The sequence below is a fragment of the Cygnus olor genome, chromosome 7, assembly GCF_009769625.2.
Source record: "Cygnus olor isolate bCygOlo1 chromosome 7, bCygOlo1.pri.v2, whole genome shotgun sequence".
NCBI lineage: Eukaryota > Metazoa > Chordata > Aves > Anseriformes > Anatidae > Cygnus > Cygnus olor.
This window is the reverse complement of record NC_049175.1, coordinates 33,464,211-33,482,078: the sequence shown is the minus strand read 5'-3', so window position 1 is coordinate 33,482,078 and position 17,868 is coordinate 33,464,211. Positions and strand designations below refer to the sequence as shown.

The window sequence follows — 17,868 nt, the reverse complement described above, 5'->3', positions numbered from 1 at the left end:
GTTTGTATTTTCACAAAACCAGGAATTTATTATAGCTCTCTAGCCACTCCATAATCTTTGGTCACAAGCATTAGGTACAAGTGAATCACCAAATTTTCATCCAGTCCAGTTCACAGTCTAAGTTCCACCTTTTCAATCTCCTTCTCCATCAGAAACCTTCCATGGAAAAAATTCCCCTGCAGCACGCAATTACTCTATTAGAGCAGTAAGTCAAAAGACATTGAATGCTGATCTAGGTATCTTCCTCAGGGAAGTTTTGAACATGTTCCAAAGCAGGAAGGCTGTAACAGAAGCTCAGTTTGTCCGTGTATATCTTCCTTCCCCAGATACACCTAAGCAGGTTAACCTTAGGAATAATAAAAGTCAGGGCTTTGCTCTCTTCACTTTCCTAAGTGTCTGAACGTTGCAATAAAGGTACCAAAGGTCTATCGACTCAAATGGGACTGCCCTAAGAGTAGCTGTTAAAGGCTGTTTCTATCTGCCTTGGCCACAGTCCAGAGCCAGCCTCAAACACACACAATGCAGTGATAAAAGACAAAAACACATGTTCCAGAGACATCAAATCAAAGCTGCCCAGCAACGAGGGCTCCAATGAGGTGCTCCTCATTGCCAACAGCATTGTGCTCTGCCTCTGCCACATCCCATTTTGTGCCAAAGTCTCTAGAGGCACAGTCCAGCTCACAAAGGCACCTGCAGGCAAGTAACAAGGAAGTACAGCACTTCCTAGAAGGGTCAGCTTCTCCAAAGATCTTCTCAGAAGCTGCCCCCTGGTGGGCTGGCAGAGGAGGATCTCCTGGTATCTCGGTCCAACACATATCATCCACAACATTTATTGCTGCTCAGGAAAACAGGAGGAGAAGACGCTTAACTGGCACTCTTGGACCAACACCCTGTTTGCCCTCTTGTGATGGCCAAGACGTTTGTTCCACACTGCATTCTGGGAAGGTCGTTAAGCCCCAGTAAGCTTCAGTGATGCTCATTTGTTGCACCTGCTAATTGTCTTTCCTTCCAGCAGATGAATCGCCACCGCTGCATAAGGCAGAGCTATGCTATTACCTAAAAAGTTATACTGATTTCATTTGACCTTATCTATTAACAAAGAAAAATAAACAAAGGACTTTCAAGTTGGTTTCCAGAATTGCTTTTGGTTGAGAGTGAAGTGCTAGGCTAGGCTGTAGCAATAATTATATCATTGTGGTAATAGTATATTAAGGATTTGTATGAGTTTTACAGATGTACCTGTGTTAGCCAGTAAGTCACACACATATGACATTATGCAGGGCTTATATCACAGAAGATCTGGGCCTGGGACAAATAAGGATCTAGACCAGGAAGACAAATAAGGTCTTCCTGGATTTTTCCAGAACCCAGGTATGTCATGTGCCTGTGTTTTTACAGAAGAATCCCATATATACACAACATGTGGCTTGGAAAAATTTCTTTATTTTAGCTCATCGAAACAGGAAAACTTTTGAGTTCAAATGAAAGACGGTTGCAGGAATTAAAACAGAAATACCACACTAGAAACACTGCCTTCCTCATTTTGTGATTACATATTTTATATTGGAAATCAGCCATAATTGAAAATAGCTCAAATCTACATTTTCTCAACAAGAAGGATCTTCCTGAAGAACTAGTCACAAAATATCCAGACATTATTCAGGAGGATCCATACGCAATTGGAAGAATCATTTCTTTCTCTTTTTTTTTTTTTTCAGTCACGTATGCTTGTCTAGGTATTTTAGCTGCATAGAACCTTCTCCATCTGAAATTTTGCATGGCATAATGAAATGTTTCATCTTCACCTCAGAAAATCTGAAGTGATAGAACATGATGTAAAAGAAATCTTATTAAAGTATAATAGCAATACTTGTAATCAAATATTTTGCTTACTAGCACTGACTGTAGTGGTAACAGAAAACATTACAGGGAAGTTGAAATAGTCCTAGCCTTGCCTGAAGGGTAAATTGAAATACACACATTGCATCACATTGCGATTTATTGTGGAGTTGCAATGTTACCTTTCAGAGGTACTTAGACAAGTCCCATTTCTGGTTATCATGCAGCACACATTGTGTGATGGACTCACAACTCCCCTGTGGAAAAGAAGGACTATTGATCTTAATTTACATCTGAGGAAACTGGAAACAAACTCTTGTTTGATGTGGAGCAAGAACTGGCCATGTGGGTTCCCCACAACCCAGGCTATATTTTTCACTGGCAGAGGCCAGATCTCCATCTTGAGAGGAGGAAGCTGATTCAAATGGAGTGTTAAGATTTGACAGCCTAATATTGTAGGTGGTAACTGACTAATTTGAAGGTTGTTACTGATCTGCAAACTTTCGCTGGTCTTCTGGCTTCAATCAGTGCTGAGTTATGTCAAGCCCATCTCTTCTCATGAGGTTATCTATCACCACAGAAGACCTTTAATCTTGAATTGTCGAGGAGATTTCTCAATGCAAGGACATTACTCAATCCATCAAATTACTCAACCAATGTTATCAGCTGCAGGTGTTTACCAAATCTCATGTGATCTGATACGGAATTGATTTCTTCGCTATACGTTTCAAAAGAAACCCAACAAGAGTGAAAACAGCAGCTGTCAGGGCCATGACAGCAGTAATAAATGTAGTATGAGAGATATCGATTGGAGCAGGAACTGAATTCACGTTCTCCAGGATGCCAAAAGAGTCCAGTTCTAGGAAGGATGAGAGGTTCTGGTTACATTTGATTCCTCATCTTGTTATTTCCAAAACATAAAAAATGGGGAGAAAAATGGCATTCTAGATGTCATTTAAATATTCATCTATTTCTTGCACTCTGATACATCCAAGATATATCAACCACTTCCCTGGGCAACATGTTCCAATGCTCAATCACCCTCTCCATGAAGAAATCCTTCCTAATATCCAACCTAAACCTCCACTGGTGCAACCTGAGGCCATTTCCTCACACCCTATCACTTGTCACCTAAGAAAAGAGATGGACACTCTCCTCACTGAAACCTCCTTTCAGGTCTCCCCTCAGCCTTCTGTCCTCCAGAATAAACAACACAATTCCCTCAGCTGCTCCTCATAAGGTTTGTTCTCTAGTCCCTTCATCAGCTTTGTTAGAGTCTGCACACGCTTGAGCAACTCAATATCCGTCTTGTAGTAAGGAGCCCAAAACTGAACACAGTATTTATAGATAGATCACTTGCATCCTAACAGATGAATCAAGATCTAAGAAAGTTTAGGAGGAAAATAAACATGGATTTCTAGGTTTTTTTTTCAGTCCAGGTTCAAGCTATTCAGAGAAAATATAAATGTGTAAATCTTTTGAATTACATTCCAAATACATCTAGAATAGATGTATTCTAAATTAGATCTTCAAGTTTTAATTTCAGCTTCTAGCAAATATGAAAAACCTTTGTCTCACTAATTGATCTAATATTAACTATGTGAACAAATAAACATTTGAAATATGGACTATCCTAAAACAATATACCAAAAACAATAACTCGTAAGAAGTTGCATAACTGTTGCTCAACTACAGACATATTTAACTACACTGGATGAGAACTCACCTGCACTATTATTTTGGAATAATCTGAGGTTTTGGGGAATAATCTAGTTGTTTCTTCATTATTAAATGAAGAAGAATATGCCCTAAAATTACGAGCAGTAACATTCTCCTCATTGACTACAGCCATGACCAAGCAGTCCCTCTGCCTACTCTCATCCACACACACCGCAAAACAAACTTGAGACGTTCCATCAGTGGCACTGCCTTTGATGCTGTGTATATGTTCCATCAGAACGTAAGGAAACAGTACTGTGAGGGTGACTGAGCAGTGGCACAGGTGGCCAAGAGAGATGTTGGAGTCTCCACTGTTGGAGATAGTCAAGAGGCCAAGGCATAGTCCTCAGAAACCAGCTATAGGCAAATTGCCTTAGCAAAGGGGGGTGGATAAGATGATCTTTAGAAGTCCCCTCCAACTACAACCATCCTATGAGTCCGTGACCCCGAGCAGAGGCAGGAGATAATCAGAGCATCCAAACCCTCCAAACGTACCTGAAGTTGAGGCAAAGTGGGAGTCGAGCTGGGGCTATCTGGCACTGCAGACAAAAGCAGCAGGTGAACGAGCAGCATTTTGACTAACAGCGATAACCCTTTGGGTGTCAACACCTCCCCAAAGGGGCTTCCAGAACAAAGAAACCAGAAACCCCCAGTCAGAGCTGTGACCAAGCTGGACTGAGTGAAATGGATACGGTCCCAACAGCCCCAGGACTTGCTCAAGGGCATGGCCACCAGGCTACACGGCGGACCAGCACACAATTTCTCTGCCACATTAAGCAGCTGTTACATCCCAAAGGATCACTGGCAATAGCAGTGCCTCCCTGAATATCAAGGAAGTTACCCAGTTTCTTTAACCGTAGCCCAAACCTGAAGCCAGGACACAGAGTACATCATTGATAACATGGATACAAACAGAAAATACTGCTTACCTTTCATTGGAGGCCCTGTTAGTCACGAGACTGAAAATAGAGAACATGACAGTGTGAGACACTCGCAATCCTGGGTTCACCCCACGGACACACACGCCAAACCTGCAGCACCGAGCCTTGCCACACCAAGACTGCAAAGGGCGCTGTGCGCCGAGGCACACGCTCCCCTACGAGCAAGGGCTGGAAGTTCACGGGGAACTACGGGTGAGCCTTGACGACAGAGCCCTGGGCCAAAACCAGTCCCCTCCTGGGACCCTGCCCTATGCAGAAGTAGTTGCCCAGCTCCCTTCTTACCCAAGCACAGCCTGCAAAAACAGCCCCTGGGATCCCCCTATATCACGCGCCCTTGCAGCAGGGACGTGGACACACGACAAGCTGCAGCCCTGCACAGCACACAGCAAGGGCTGGCCAGCTTTATCTAACCTCAGACAAACACCAGACCGGTCCCTTCAGGAAAACGCCACCACAGTGTAACATCCTACCTGAGCAGATGACAGAAGCAGCCCCGTGATGGCAGTCGGAGGACACGTAATTAAAAGGGCAAAATAGCAGAGAGGTTTCAGAGCCCTTGCAATCCACCTCGGTCCTCTGATACCACGGATATGATTCACTCAAGGGGAAATAGTCCATCACGCTGACAGGCGAGCCGCAGTCAAGCTGCCTGCACACAACCTGAGCATCGTCCATGTCCCACAACAAACCACACACTTTCACATTCATTCCAAAATAGTCGATTTCCACGTTGCCTGCACAGCGGTTTGGCCCGTCGGTCAGCCGCAGCTCCAGCACTTGGAAAGATGTGAGAAGCTGCATTAGGTGTGTGGGGCTCTGGTTCCAGGCAGAGACATTTGCCTCCTCGTGCACGAGAAAGCGGATGGTGCCTGTGGTCCAGAGGGGCCCACAGGTCCTTTTCCAGAAGCCCCAGATTGCACATGCCCCAGGACAGCCAAGGGGGGCCAGGACCCCACCGCTGGCCAAATGGGCCTGCGCACTCCAACTCCAGCTCTCAGATTCCCAACAGAGGAACCGGAGAGCGCAGGCTCTCTCCCGCCTGCACCCCAAGCACACCCACCCCCAAACCCCAGCGGGAGCTGCCCGCAGCACCACGTATGGCTGGCAGCCCCTTCCCAGGCTCCCCGCTGGTGGGTAACGAGGCTGGGGAAGCAGTGGGCATGTGCTTCCCAGCGCATGGGGCCACAGCACCCTGGCAGGCAGACTCACCATTGGCTATGGCTGCACATGGGGAGAAGCAGCAGCAGCAGGGAAAAAACAGAGAGAAGAACAAAATTAGGATGAACCCCTTGGGAGGTGTCAGCACACTTTGCTCTTTTCCGAGAGAGCCCAGGCAATCCCCTGTCAAAAGCACGAGTGGAAGAAGATCCCTTTCTTTCTGGCAGTGATGCACGCTGCCCGAGGGGTCCAAGAAGCACCAAAATCTTGGCAGAGCTGGGCATGATCTTTCCAAGCCCAGCCAGCTTCAGTCCCACCAAGTCCCCCACCAGAGCCTGTGCTCTGCCACCTCCAACCCTGCAGGCTGTCAGGCCTGTGCACCCACCAGGGCTCAGCTCTGGGTTGTCCCGCCGAGCTCTGCGGGGAATCTCCCCCAGCCTGGCAGGGAACTGGCCCTGGACACACCCCAGAGCCGTCTCAGTGTGGCCACCAGGCATGCCCCAGCTCGCTGCCTGCTCTGTGGCCCTGCTAAAGGCCCTCTGAATAACTACACGCTCGCACACACACCCAGCCCCAACAAACAGTGAGCACACGAGCTTCTTCATCGGACAAATTACTGTCCAACGACAAACAGGACTAGAGCAATGTAAAGCCATTGCTATCATTATAAAAAAATAAATCTGATACATGCTACTTACTTTCAGTGGGATGGATTCTTGTTGGTACAGGTGTACTTATTTCTTATTTTGGAGAAGGAGAAAACATACATGATACTCTATGAGTTACTTGAGAAGGCAAACATAATTCAAAACTTCCCCAAAATGCTGTCCCAGTCAGCACCCCCATTACCAGAAGCCTTCAGAAAAGGGAACAGCCCCTTTACACAGAAGCTCTGTGAAAGCCACACAGAAAAACTCCCTCCCGCATGTGTAGCAAGCCTGTCCTTTGCAGACGCACCTCAGAGACTTCCCTCCTGACCCACCCTCCTGGAGTGCAGGTCACTTCTGGCACCTGCAGAACCTCCCGTCACCACCAGCGGGAAGCACCAGCAGGAGCTACGCAGCCCCAGTCCCTCCAGATGTGCCTGACACCAAAGGTAGAGTGGGACTTAAGCTGGGGCTACCTGGTACTGCAGGCAGGAAGAAGAATGTGAACAAGGAACATTTTGACTAAGAGGAACAGCTCACTGGGAGTCAACACCTCCCCAAAAGGCCTCTGGGACACAGAAACCAGAAACCCCCAGTCAGCATTGTGACCAAGCTGGACTGAGTGAAATGGATACGGTCCCAACAGCCCCAGGACTTGCTCAAGGGCATGGCCACCAGGCTACACAGCAGAGCAGCACACAATTTCTCTGCCGCATTAAGCAGCTGTTACATCCCAAAGGATCACTGGCAATGGCCACATCTCTCTGAATACCAAGGAAGTTACCCGGTTTCTTTAACTGCAGCCCACACCTGAGTATTTTGCTCTGATGGACACAGAGCACCCCACCGATAACATGGATAAAAAGAGAAATCTCTGCTTACCATTTTGCACTTGGAGTCCTGAATCTGAAAGGAGAAAATCAGAAGGTGTGAGGCACTAGTAATTAGTAATCCTGGCTTCACCCCAGGGACACACACGCCAAACCTGCAGCACCAAGCCTTGCTGCACCAAGACTGCAAAGGGCGCTGTATGCTGAGGCACACGCTCCCCTTCAAACACGGGCTGGAAGCTCATGGGGAACTACGGGTGAGCCTTGATGACAGAGCCCTGGGCCAAAACCAGTCTCCTCCTGGGACCCTGCCCTATGCAGAAGCAGTCGCCCAGCTCCCTTCTTGCCCAAGCACAGCCTGCAAAAACAGCCCCTGAGATCCCCCTACATCACGCGCCCTTGCAGCAGGGACGTGGACACACGACAAGCTGCAGCCCTGCACAGCACACAGCAAGGGCTGGCCAGCTTTGTCTAACCTCAGACAAACACCAGACCGGTCCCTTCAGGAAAACGCCACCACAGTGTAACATCCTACCTGAGCAGATGACAGAAGCAGCCCCGTGATGGCAGTCGGAGGGTGAGTGCTCATAAGGGCAAAACAGCAGAGAGGTTTCAGAGCCCTTGCAATCCACCGCAGTCCAATGGTACCACGGATACGAATCGCTCGAGGGGAAATAGTCCATCACGCTGACAGGCAAGCCGCAGTCAAGCTGCCTGCACACAACCTGAGCATCGTCCATGTCCCACAGGAAACCACACACTTTCACATTCATTCCAAAATAGTCGATTTCCACGTTGCCTGCACAGCGGTTTGGCCCGTCGGTCAGCCGCAGCTCCAGCTCTTGGAAAGATGTGAGAAGCTGCATTAGGCGTGTGGGGCTCTGGTTCCAGGCAGAGACCTTTGCCTCCTCGTGCAAGAGAAAGCGGATGGTGCCTGTGGTCCAGAGGGGCCCACAGGTCCTTTTCCATGAGCCCCGGCTTCCACATGCCCCGGGACAGCCAAGGGGGGCCAGGACCCCACCACTGGCCAAGTGGGCCTGCGCTCTCCAACTCCAGCTCTCAGATTCCCAGCAGGGGGACCGGAGAGCGCAGGCTCCCCCCCGCCTGCACCCCGAGCACACCCGGCCCCGAACCCCAGTGGGAGCCGCCCGCAGCACCACATAGGGCCAGCAGCCCCTTCCCGGGCTCCCCGCTGGTGGGCGACAAGGCTGGGGCAGCAGCAGGCACGCACGTCTCGGCGCATGGGGCCACAGCGCCCTGGCAGGCAGACTCACCATCGGCTATGACTGCAGATGAGGTGAAGCAGCAGCAGTGGGGAAAAACAGAGAGAAGAACAAAATTAGGATGAATCCCTTGGGAGTTGTCAGCACACTTTGCTCTTTTCCGAGAGAGCCCAGACAATCCCCTGTCAAAAGGGATCCTGCAGGGGATGACCTGGCTCACCGCCGGCTCTGTGGCCCTGCACAAGTCCTGTGAGGAGCGGCTGAGGGCACTGGGGTTGTTTAGTCTGGAGAAGAGGAGGCTCAGGGGAGACCTTATTGCTCTCTACAACTCCCTGAAAGGAAGGTGTGGGGAGCTGGGGGTTGGCCCCTCTTCTCTCAGGTAACTAGTGATGGGACTGGAGGGAATGGCCTCAAGTTGCTCCAGGGGAGGCTCAGGTTGGAAATGGGGAGACATTTCTTCTCAGAAAGAGCAGTCAGGCATTGGGATGGGCTGCCCAGGGAGGTGGTGGCGTCACCGTCCCTGGGGATGTTCAAGGAAAGGTTGGACGTGGTGCTTAGGGACATGGTTTAGTGGGTGATAGTGGTGGTAGGGGTATGGTTGGACCAGATGATCTTGGAGGGCTTTTACAACCCTAATGATTCTATGATAAAGGCCCTCCAAATAACTACTCGCTCTCACACCCCCCCGACCCCCACAAACAGCAAGCACACGAGCTTCTTCATCGGACAAATTACTGCCCAACGACAAACAGGACTAGAAAAATCTAAAGCGATTGCTATCATTACAAAACAATAAAATAAATCTTATACATGCTACTTACTTTCAGTGAGCTTGATTGTTGTTGGAACAGGTGCATCTATTCACAATTTTGGAGAAGGAAAAAACAAACATGATACTCTATGGGTTGCTTGAGAAGGCAAATGTAATTGAAAACTTCCCCAAAATGCTACCCCAGAATCAGCACCCCATTACCAGAAGAAGCCCTCAGAAAGGGAACAGCCCCTTTACACAGAAACCAGCAACCCCCAGTTGGCACTGACACCTGTTTCACCAAGTGAAACAGTTATGGTCCCAACAGCCCCTGTTGATGGGGAAGCTGTATTTGTTATTTCTTCTAGAAAAGAAAGAAACATACGTGATACCCTATAGGGTGGTTGAGAAAGCAAATATAATTTGAAAGTTCTGTAATATATGGTCCCAGTCTCTAGCAACTTTTGTCTGAGAAACTTTAGCTCCAGAACATTTATTATTTTTCTTAATATATATTTTTGTAGACTTCAGGACTTCTTTTCCCCATTAATTATCAAATTTCTTTGTGAATCCATACAAATTTCTCATGTGCAACTGGCCTGGAGAGTTCCATATAATGTTAAGTGAAAGGATCTCTCTGAGATATCTGCTGTTTTTCACTTGATATAATCAGAAGTTGATAGCTCTGCTTCTTCTGTGGGAATAGCCTATGAACAATTCTCTTTCTCCACAGCAAGAACAAAAATACCTCCTTCCAACACCTTTTCTGATTTCATCCATATCTCACTGCTAACTGCAGCTGATGACATAAACTCTAGGTCAGCGCATCAGTCCCTGATAAGGGTTTTGCACAGTACACCTTATGGAAAATCCTCCAGGTGGCACCAACAGATTGAAGACATCCTGTGGGAAAAGAGACTGGCAGGCTAACAGGCTATCTCCTTCCAGTGTTTCCTTTAACATGACCTAGAGAGCTCAGCTGTTCTGAGGTAGGGCTTTATGGGGTTACTGAAACCCTGTGAGAGGGACGGCGTACAGACCACCAACATCATGACCATATAGACCTTCCTGCATCATGGCTGACAGCTCTCCAAACATCCCTGGAGAATTATGATTTTATTTTTTTTAAGAATCATTTCATTCAAATTAAGCTACAGTCTTAGATAATTCTATATCCTTGTTAAAGTGAACATGTATTTTATATACTGGAATATTTAGCAGTGTATTCCAGAAAGGCGTAGGCTTTTGCTGGCAACTGTTTAGAAACAACTCAGGGGTAACTGGGAAAGTCCTCCACGAAATGCAGTTCTCTAAGCACTAAAAATGTCTATGTACCTGTTGCTAATCAATGTAGAAATTTTTAAGCTTGGAAAACTCAAGCACTTAATAACTAAATACTAATTAATAAATAATTCAGTTTATTAAGTATTAAAATCTACATGGCTGGATACTATTATTATTACTCATCTCACTGGTATGCATACCAGTGAAAATCAACAAACATTTCCAAAAATGCATCTGGAATTAGACTCATCAAGCCAACACCAATAAACTCAGCAAGTACCCATTACAGAGTAAATTTTTATATTTTTGTGCATGATTTGCATATTAGATTAAAATTTCACCTTTAGAAAAGGCATAATTAACATAGAAATGTTTCAAAGCTTTAAAACAGGTGAGTGTGGCTCTTTAAAAATGGTTTCAAAACAAATATGTTTGTTTTAACGTTTGACTCATTTTAATAATTGTCATTTAATAATTGTCAATTTAATAATTACTTTAAGTTCCTGAAACAAAACTGATTGCCTTAATCATATTGTCACTACATTACTTTGTAAGAACTGCAGTTTTGAAAAAACTGAGCTGATGAGTCTGGTAAGATGACAGCACAGGAGAGCATGGAAGAATTAGGCTATAGGATCAGGTGACAGCAACAATCCTACAACCAAAATGAATTTCATAGCGGTAGTGAGGTCCTGCTCAGTCTGAGTACAAGTCACCAGAAACCAGTCTACAGACCTGTAGTCGGTGAAAATTTCTGTCTGTTCAAACTCTGGATAACTTTTCTCTAGACATTCAGATACCTTTGTACAGCCTCTGTTTTTCACGTGTCATTTATTATCTTAAGGTTTCAGACCAAACATTGATTTATTTAAGGTAACTATAGCAATTACTTGCATTCTTTCTTGGAGAAGGGCGATGTATATATACAGTTATATGCTGAAACTGAAGTGTATGCATACGCTGATTCCCATTTCATCATCTGGGAGCCCAGTCTGAAGGGCACTGAACACCTGCATATACTAGTAGGGTGGCTACATTTGCTACACCTGGGATAGCAAGGCTTTCAAATGTAAGCATCAGCTTGGAGAGAATATTTAGCAAGGTCAACTCTATCAACAATGTGCATTTTTATATTACTTTTAAGTTACCTGTCGTTGGAGGTATTGATGCTGGTGTCCAAACCGCAGATATTGTCATCGCAAGCAGCCAAAAAAAAGTTGAAAGAACAATACGTGAATTAAGGCAATTAATGTACACGGAAATTTTGCATGCACAGGATACCCTAGTGACACTGACAGGGGGATATGCTGATTTATAAGGATTAGGTCCAGCTACCATCAAGGATAAAAATCCTGCTCCATGGACAGCCTGATAGTTGGAAATATGCCTTCACTGACTAATACTGTGTACAAGACCTGTAACACTGGCCCTTAAACACACAGTTTACATGTTTAAAGTGATTACAGGATGTAAAGGAAGACCCTAACAGGGAGATATGTAATTTATCCAATGAGTGGGGAACTTTCTGAATTTCTCACCACACTGCTCCTCACACATGCAAGGCTTGAAATCTAAATGGATTGGATGGTAATAAAAGGATTAAACAGCAACTCAGCATTTCCGAGGTCAATATCAATATCCCAGTTCACTTTTCAGTGTCATTAAATGTGCCTCAAATATTTATGGAGGAATTAAGTAAAAACCTGAACCTGGAACCAGCACTGAATAACTATTTCATTCCACTGTGTAGAGGTGGGGGGGGTAACGCAGAAAGGGAAAATAAGTTTTTGCTTTCATTTCATCAGTCCAAGTCAAGTTAAAGACAGAACTTTTCATCTGAAAGAGGAAAGGATGGAAAAATAGCAGCTGTTGGAAAGGTTTTTGATCTGCTTCTGTTCCCTCCTCCTGCACAAAGAATGCAACAGCAGCTGCTTGAAGAGAAACAGCCTGTTTCTCACAGCACCATCCTGGCACTCTGCTGAGCCAGGGAAGCCTCACATGGAAAAGGAGGTGCAAGTGATTTTTGGACAACCATCCTTCCTCCCATGAGACCTGCTGATATTTATATTGATCCCCAAAGGATGAAAATGGCCGTGGAGATCACTGCCTCTGCAACCAAATCAAATCACATTAATAGCAGGAATTAGACTATAGCAAATTAGAATAACATACAATTACAGTAATTCCTATTATATTCTAATAATTGCAGTAATAATAAAAACAGGAACCTGTGCCACATGTTTTGTCTAGAGCACTGTTATTAAACACCACCACCAATGTGTGATTGATAACAATAAACTTAATCAAATACAAAATGAATGGTTCAAAGAGCACCTCACAACCTTTAAAATAAACATGCATTTCATCAAGAAAATGCATATTTATCTTTAAATTCATTACTCCAATACAAAGATTAAGAAATTTTTTATCACTGGCTTTACAATGTATTTATCTGAATTTCCTTTACTAGTCTCTTTAGAAAAAATGTGTGAGAAGACAAGTTGAAATTCATTAAGCAGTTTCAATAAAAAACTGTTAAAATAATGGACATAAGTATTGATTTCCTCACCTGACAGGTTTGATCTGCTCATAGTTTTCAACTGAGCTAAGCCATGCTACTAAATTTAATCCTCTTTTACTTTCAAATCCCAACATTAGCTTGATGTAAAATATAGCCATGAAGTTGATCAGAAGGGGGACTCTTTACCTGTATCCACCTGAATATGAAGACTCATCATTACCATCCAAGACAAGATCATGGTAGTAGCCATCTTGGAGCTCCTGATAAAAGAAGGAACCAGAATTTATAGACAGAGACTCTAAAGGGGTGTAGCAGCCCAACCTGTCCCCTCACTAAATCAATATCAAATACATTCCCTTGCTACTCTTACTTCCTTAACACATGACGATATGCTTGATTTGTTACCCAACTTTTTTATAGCTTCCTGGTTCTACAAGATGGCAACATCTGTCACCTTCCTCAGAGAAGGTAGGGATGAAAAGTGTTTGCAATAGCTGCAGTCTTTCCATCCAATTCCTCTGTCACTGATGTGATATATCCCTTTCTTGGTTTTGAATGGTATCTGGAATTTGGAACATATTTAAGAAAACAAATAAATAATGGGATCCAGTGGAACCCTATAATGGATTTTTATGAAGAGAAGCTGTTTTTCAGGTCATGGATGATTCTTCACTTGATCTGAGTACCCACTGAAGAAACTGCCTTTGTACAGCACTGCTAAGTTTGACAACGTTTGATCAGTATATAAAACTCCAGAAATGCAGAAGGATTTGGCCTGGAAGAGGCGTCTGGAGGTCCAAACCCCAAGTCAAAGCAGGGTTATCTTCAGTGGTCATCAAATGGCTCAGGGTCTTAGTTATTCTTTTCATAAAAAAATCTGCAGTTTTATCTAGAGAAAGCATTTGTTTATTTATTTATTTTACGTAGATAAAGATTGGACATGCTGGTTGTTTCTGTTGCTATTTCAGATAGGTTTGGTGTCACCACTGATCGGCAGACATATTACACCTCAAGAACTCAGAAACATGTTTCTCATGATTCATGAAACCCATAACATAAATGTCCAGGCACAGAACAGCCAACACCCAACCTGATATAGCAGAGAAGAGTCAGACGAACACCAAAAGGAGAAAGGAAGAACAAATGCCACAGCAGAAAGGAACAGAAAAAAAAGTTACTTTGTTAGACATGCAAACAGTCCATTGACTCTGTAAATATAAGCAGTTTCTTATCATGGTTTTGCAAGCCAGATGGAAGAAATAGTTATTTCAGAAGAACTGAGGGAATTAAGGGAGGTGGCTTGTTAAATAAGCTGGGACAGCTGTTGCATATACCTGAAGAGCTGGGAAAATAAATAAATATTTATTAAAAAAAAAGAAAAAGAAGAGAAAAAAAAAAAGCAAAACCAGATTAAAAACATTGAAAAGTCAACAAAAGTTGTTAATATTTGAATAGAGAAGGAGGACATGTGAGATAACTCCAAAGATTAAGCCTGAGGCAAGCTCAGAGTGGGGGGATTGGACTAGATGATCTTTCAAGGTCCCTTCCAATCCCTAACATTCTGTGATTCTGTGAGTGGCTGATCCACAAAAGCCTCAAGAGGCTGCAGTGGCAAGTGTCTAAAGAGACATCCTGCTTGGGGTCTGGCACTCACCACATGTAGAGAACAAGGTGGAAAAGCTCTTGGATCAAGCTAAGAAGAGGGAAATCACTTATCAGTCATTGTCAAGGGGAAAACAGATTCAACTTGGGAAAAATTAATTTAATTTATGGCCAATTAAAATTGATTTGAATAGTGAAAAACAAAAGACTAATTAAAACAACACCTGCTTCCTGCTCCTCCCCCTATTCGCCTGCTCTGGCATGGGGCTGTCCCTGTGGATACCTGCTGTGTGGATACCTGCTCCTGGCACCTCACCCTCCATCTTCTCTGATCTTTGTGTTTACAGGGCTGTTTCTCTCTTTTTTCCTCTCAGCCCTCAGTGCCAGGCAGTATTTTGCCCTTGCTTAAATTTGCTCTCCCAGAAGCACCTCCAGTGGGGCAGCCCCAGCTTCTTCTCCCAGAGGTATTGACCCTGCAGCCAACCACCTGCTGTCAACAGAAAAAAACACAGGTGCTTCCATTTAAGGAATATTTATTCATTTAAGGAATATCTGTCCTAACACCAAAATTTATTTATCCTTTTAAGATGTTACAAACATTTTCCCAGCATGCACAATCAAAACAATGACAGAATCTATCCTGTACTGGATTGCATTTGCTTTGTTTTTCTTTTTTTTTTTTTTTTTTGATTTGATTTTCTTGATTTAATGGAATGTAATTGAAGTAAAGGAATATAATTATATATTCAATAGTTAAGTATTTGCTTTATTACTTTAAACTATTATCAGTAATAAATCAAATATTTTATTAAACCAGTGTTTTCATATGCAATAGTCACTACATTCTATGACTATGATTCTGCATAGTCCCTGATACTGCAGAAAAAAAACCAAGAGCCAATACCAAAAGTAGTCCTCTGATATTGACCTGTATTTTGCACAAAGCTGCCTTTCTTCACGCCAGGTAGGACAGCATATAGGGTGGGGGGTTGTTTACTGACTCTTGGTTCATTTCCCCAGAACTGGAACTTGATGAACTCATCAGCTTCAGATCCACATTCACTTTCAAAGTCAACTTGAATGAAACAATGAAATGTTTGTCTTTTGGGTGGGAGAGAGGATACAAGCTGTTCAAGCTTTTTATTATTATTATTACTAGTTCCCACAAATTCATTTAAATTCAATTGATACTTGAATTTCTATTGCTTGTCATCCTGTTACAGCAGCAGTGATGTCCCTCACCTGGGACACAGCAAGGCACACAACAGTCACTTAGCCAAAGCTGAGTTAACCTCCATGGCACATGCCTTCTCCGGGTCCCTGTCTTCTCTCCCCTTCATTTGTTCACTCTCCTTGCACCTCTGTCCAAAGCTTTGTTTACATGAGTTTGCTCAAAGCTAATTTAATTGCTGGAATAGTTTCATTGCATAATGAAATTAGCACATGAAATAGTGAAAATTAAAAGATTCAGTCAACAACTGGCGCCAGCCGTGCAGCTTGGACATGGGAATACTGGCCTCCTTCCTTGTACAGAGGCCTCCTGGCAACCCCTCCGTTGTACTTGCTCCAGTAATGGTCATTTCTTAGTGACTATTTAGGAACAAATACATATGAGTGGCAGTGCTACATTTGACAATTTGTAAACAAGAGAAAAAAGTCCTGTCGCTGTCCCTAGAGAGCAGAGCTCAGCACCTGCCCCTCTGCTCCCCTCGTGAGGGAGCTGCAGGCCGCCATGAGGCCTCCCCTTGGCCTGCTCTGCTCTGGGCTGAACAAACCAAGGGACCTCAACTGATACTCATACATCTTGCCCTCTAGGCCCTTCACCATCTTTGTAGCCATTAACTGAACACTCTCCAATAGTTTTATGTCCTTCTTATGTTGTGATGCCCAAAGTACTTGAGGTGAGGGCGCACCAGCGCAGAGCAGGACAATCCCTCCCTTGCCCAGCTAGCCATGCCACGCCTGATGCACCCCAGGACACGGCTGGCCTTTTGGCTGTCACTGCACACTGCTGGCTCGTGTTCAGCTTGCTGTCGACTAGAACCCCCAGACCCCTTTCTATGGGGCTGCTCTCCAGCCTCTCATCCCCTAGTCTGTACGTCTTTCAAGTGTTTTTCAATATTTCCCAAAATAATCCTCTTTGTAATTTTACTAGACACTGAATTGAGACTGACAGGCAAGTAAATCTGCCTTGAATCTTGCCTGATGCTTGTTGAACAGACTTGGTCTAAAACCTGACAAAACAACAGAAGTTAGAAAAGGTTAGCAGCAGCTTGCAGAAGGAGGATGAGTCTGAAACAACCTTTTCTTATTGTTTCCTCCAGAGAAGGAAAACGATTAGTAGAATGATCCATTAAATCATAATCCCATAAAATTTCATTGAAAAATAAAAACTTTGTGGGAACACTATCAATATTTGCGTTTAAAAAAAAAAAAAAAAGTTAAACAGGATAGTGTTCCCATGAAGTTTCTTTCCCATTACATCAACAGTGCTAAAAAAGATTAATGCATAATTTTGCATATACAGAGTTTGGCCAGCTTCCTAGTACAGTCTTTAATTTAGGGTAACAGTTTAATGAATTCTGTTGGGCTGGGCTGGTCACAGCTAGTTCTGAACTTAACAGTTCCACCTCCTTCCCAATATGACTAGTAACTGCATCAAATACTTCTGCCATCCTGACAAAATAAGTAATTCCACAAACATCCAAAAAGGCAAAGGGCATTTCTACTAAAAAAGGAGAGAAAGACTGTCTATAAAGACATGTAAAAGGTGAGAAAGAAACCACACAAGTATGCTCAATAAGGAGAACAAATGTTTGACCAGCATGAACATATAACTGAATTCTTTCAGTTTTGTCCTGCTTCTCTCTTGCAATTTGCTTTCCAAAATACCACATAGTATAGCCAGGTGTCCTTCAGCCTATACTCAGTACAGTATTTGGAGGTAAAGCTGACTTCCAACACCAAATGGCAGAAATTCAGAAACCTAAGGCTATGCCTGGGGAATATCCTACTCATAGAGGCCCAAGCTCTTACCAAAGTCATGAATGACCAACAGCACCCAACAAAAAATACTGTTGTAATTTTGACTAAAGGGGTGTGCATGGACATTATAATTAATTCTTAGTTTTTAAAAAGGAGATTTACAAATAGATAAGTGTTTAACACCAGATGTTACATTCATGTGATGGTTATATGATGGTTAAAGATTTACCTGTAGTAACATCTGGATATCATGACATCCAGATTGTGTTAAAATAAATAAAACAACTACTTTATTTCCAGCAATAAAGCTTCTATTGCTTAATTTATGTTTAATTAAGCCTAGCACTTCTGTAATAAAGATAAAAAAG

At 43.9% G+C, this 17,868-nt stretch overlaps 1 protein-coding gene across 2 annotated transcripts; it reads right to left on the bottom strand.

The window, feature by feature from the left end:
• Nucleotides 1-1,876: 1,876 nt before the first annotated feature.
• LOC121073110 (deleted in malignant brain tumors 1 protein-like) lies at nucleotides 1,877-15,006 on the bottom strand. Of its 2 annotated transcripts, XM_040563740.1 has the most exons (13): nucleotides 14,740-15,006; nucleotides 13,100-13,173; nucleotides 11,541-11,561; nucleotides 9,179-9,214; nucleotides 8,409-8,420; nucleotides 7,670-7,975; nucleotides 7,187-7,210; nucleotides 6,356-6,397; nucleotides 5,709-5,720; nucleotides 4,970-5,275; nucleotides 4,488-4,517; nucleotides 4,054-4,097; nucleotides 1,877-2,698 (listed from the first exon to the last, which is right to left on the bottom strand). In XM_040563740.1, the coding sequence occupies exons 2-11, from the start codon at nucleotides 13,161-13,163 to the stop codon at nucleotides 4,510-4,512; spliced, it is 831 nt and encodes a 276-aa protein (XP_040419674.1). In that variant the 5' UTR covers nucleotides 13,164-13,173; nucleotides 14,740-15,006; the 3' UTR covers nucleotides 1,877-2,698; nucleotides 4,054-4,097; nucleotides 4,488-4,509. The 2 variants fall into 2 exon arrangements, with proteins under 2 accessions (XP_040419674.1, XP_040419675.1); XM_040563741.1 differs by lacking the exon at nucleotides 9,179-9,214.
• Between the last annotated feature and the right edge of the window lie 2,862 nt (nucleotides 15,007-17,868).

What these genes read in the sequence shown, in the direction of transcription:
- LOC121073110 (XM_040563740.1), bottom strand. Translation starts at nt 13,163, where the DNA reads ATGGCTACTACCATGATCTTGTCTTGGATGGTAATGATGAGTCTTCAT. An exon ending in ATCAATACCTCCAACGACAG is followed by an intron (nt 9,215 to 11,540) that starts GTAACTTAAAAG and finishes AATTGTGAATAG; the next exon opens with ATGCACCTGTTCCAACAACA. An exon ending in AGGACTCCAAGTGCAAAATG is followed by an intron (nt 6,398 to 7,186) that starts GTAAGCAGAGAT and finishes CTCCAAAATAAG; the next exon opens with AAATAAGTACACCTGTACCA.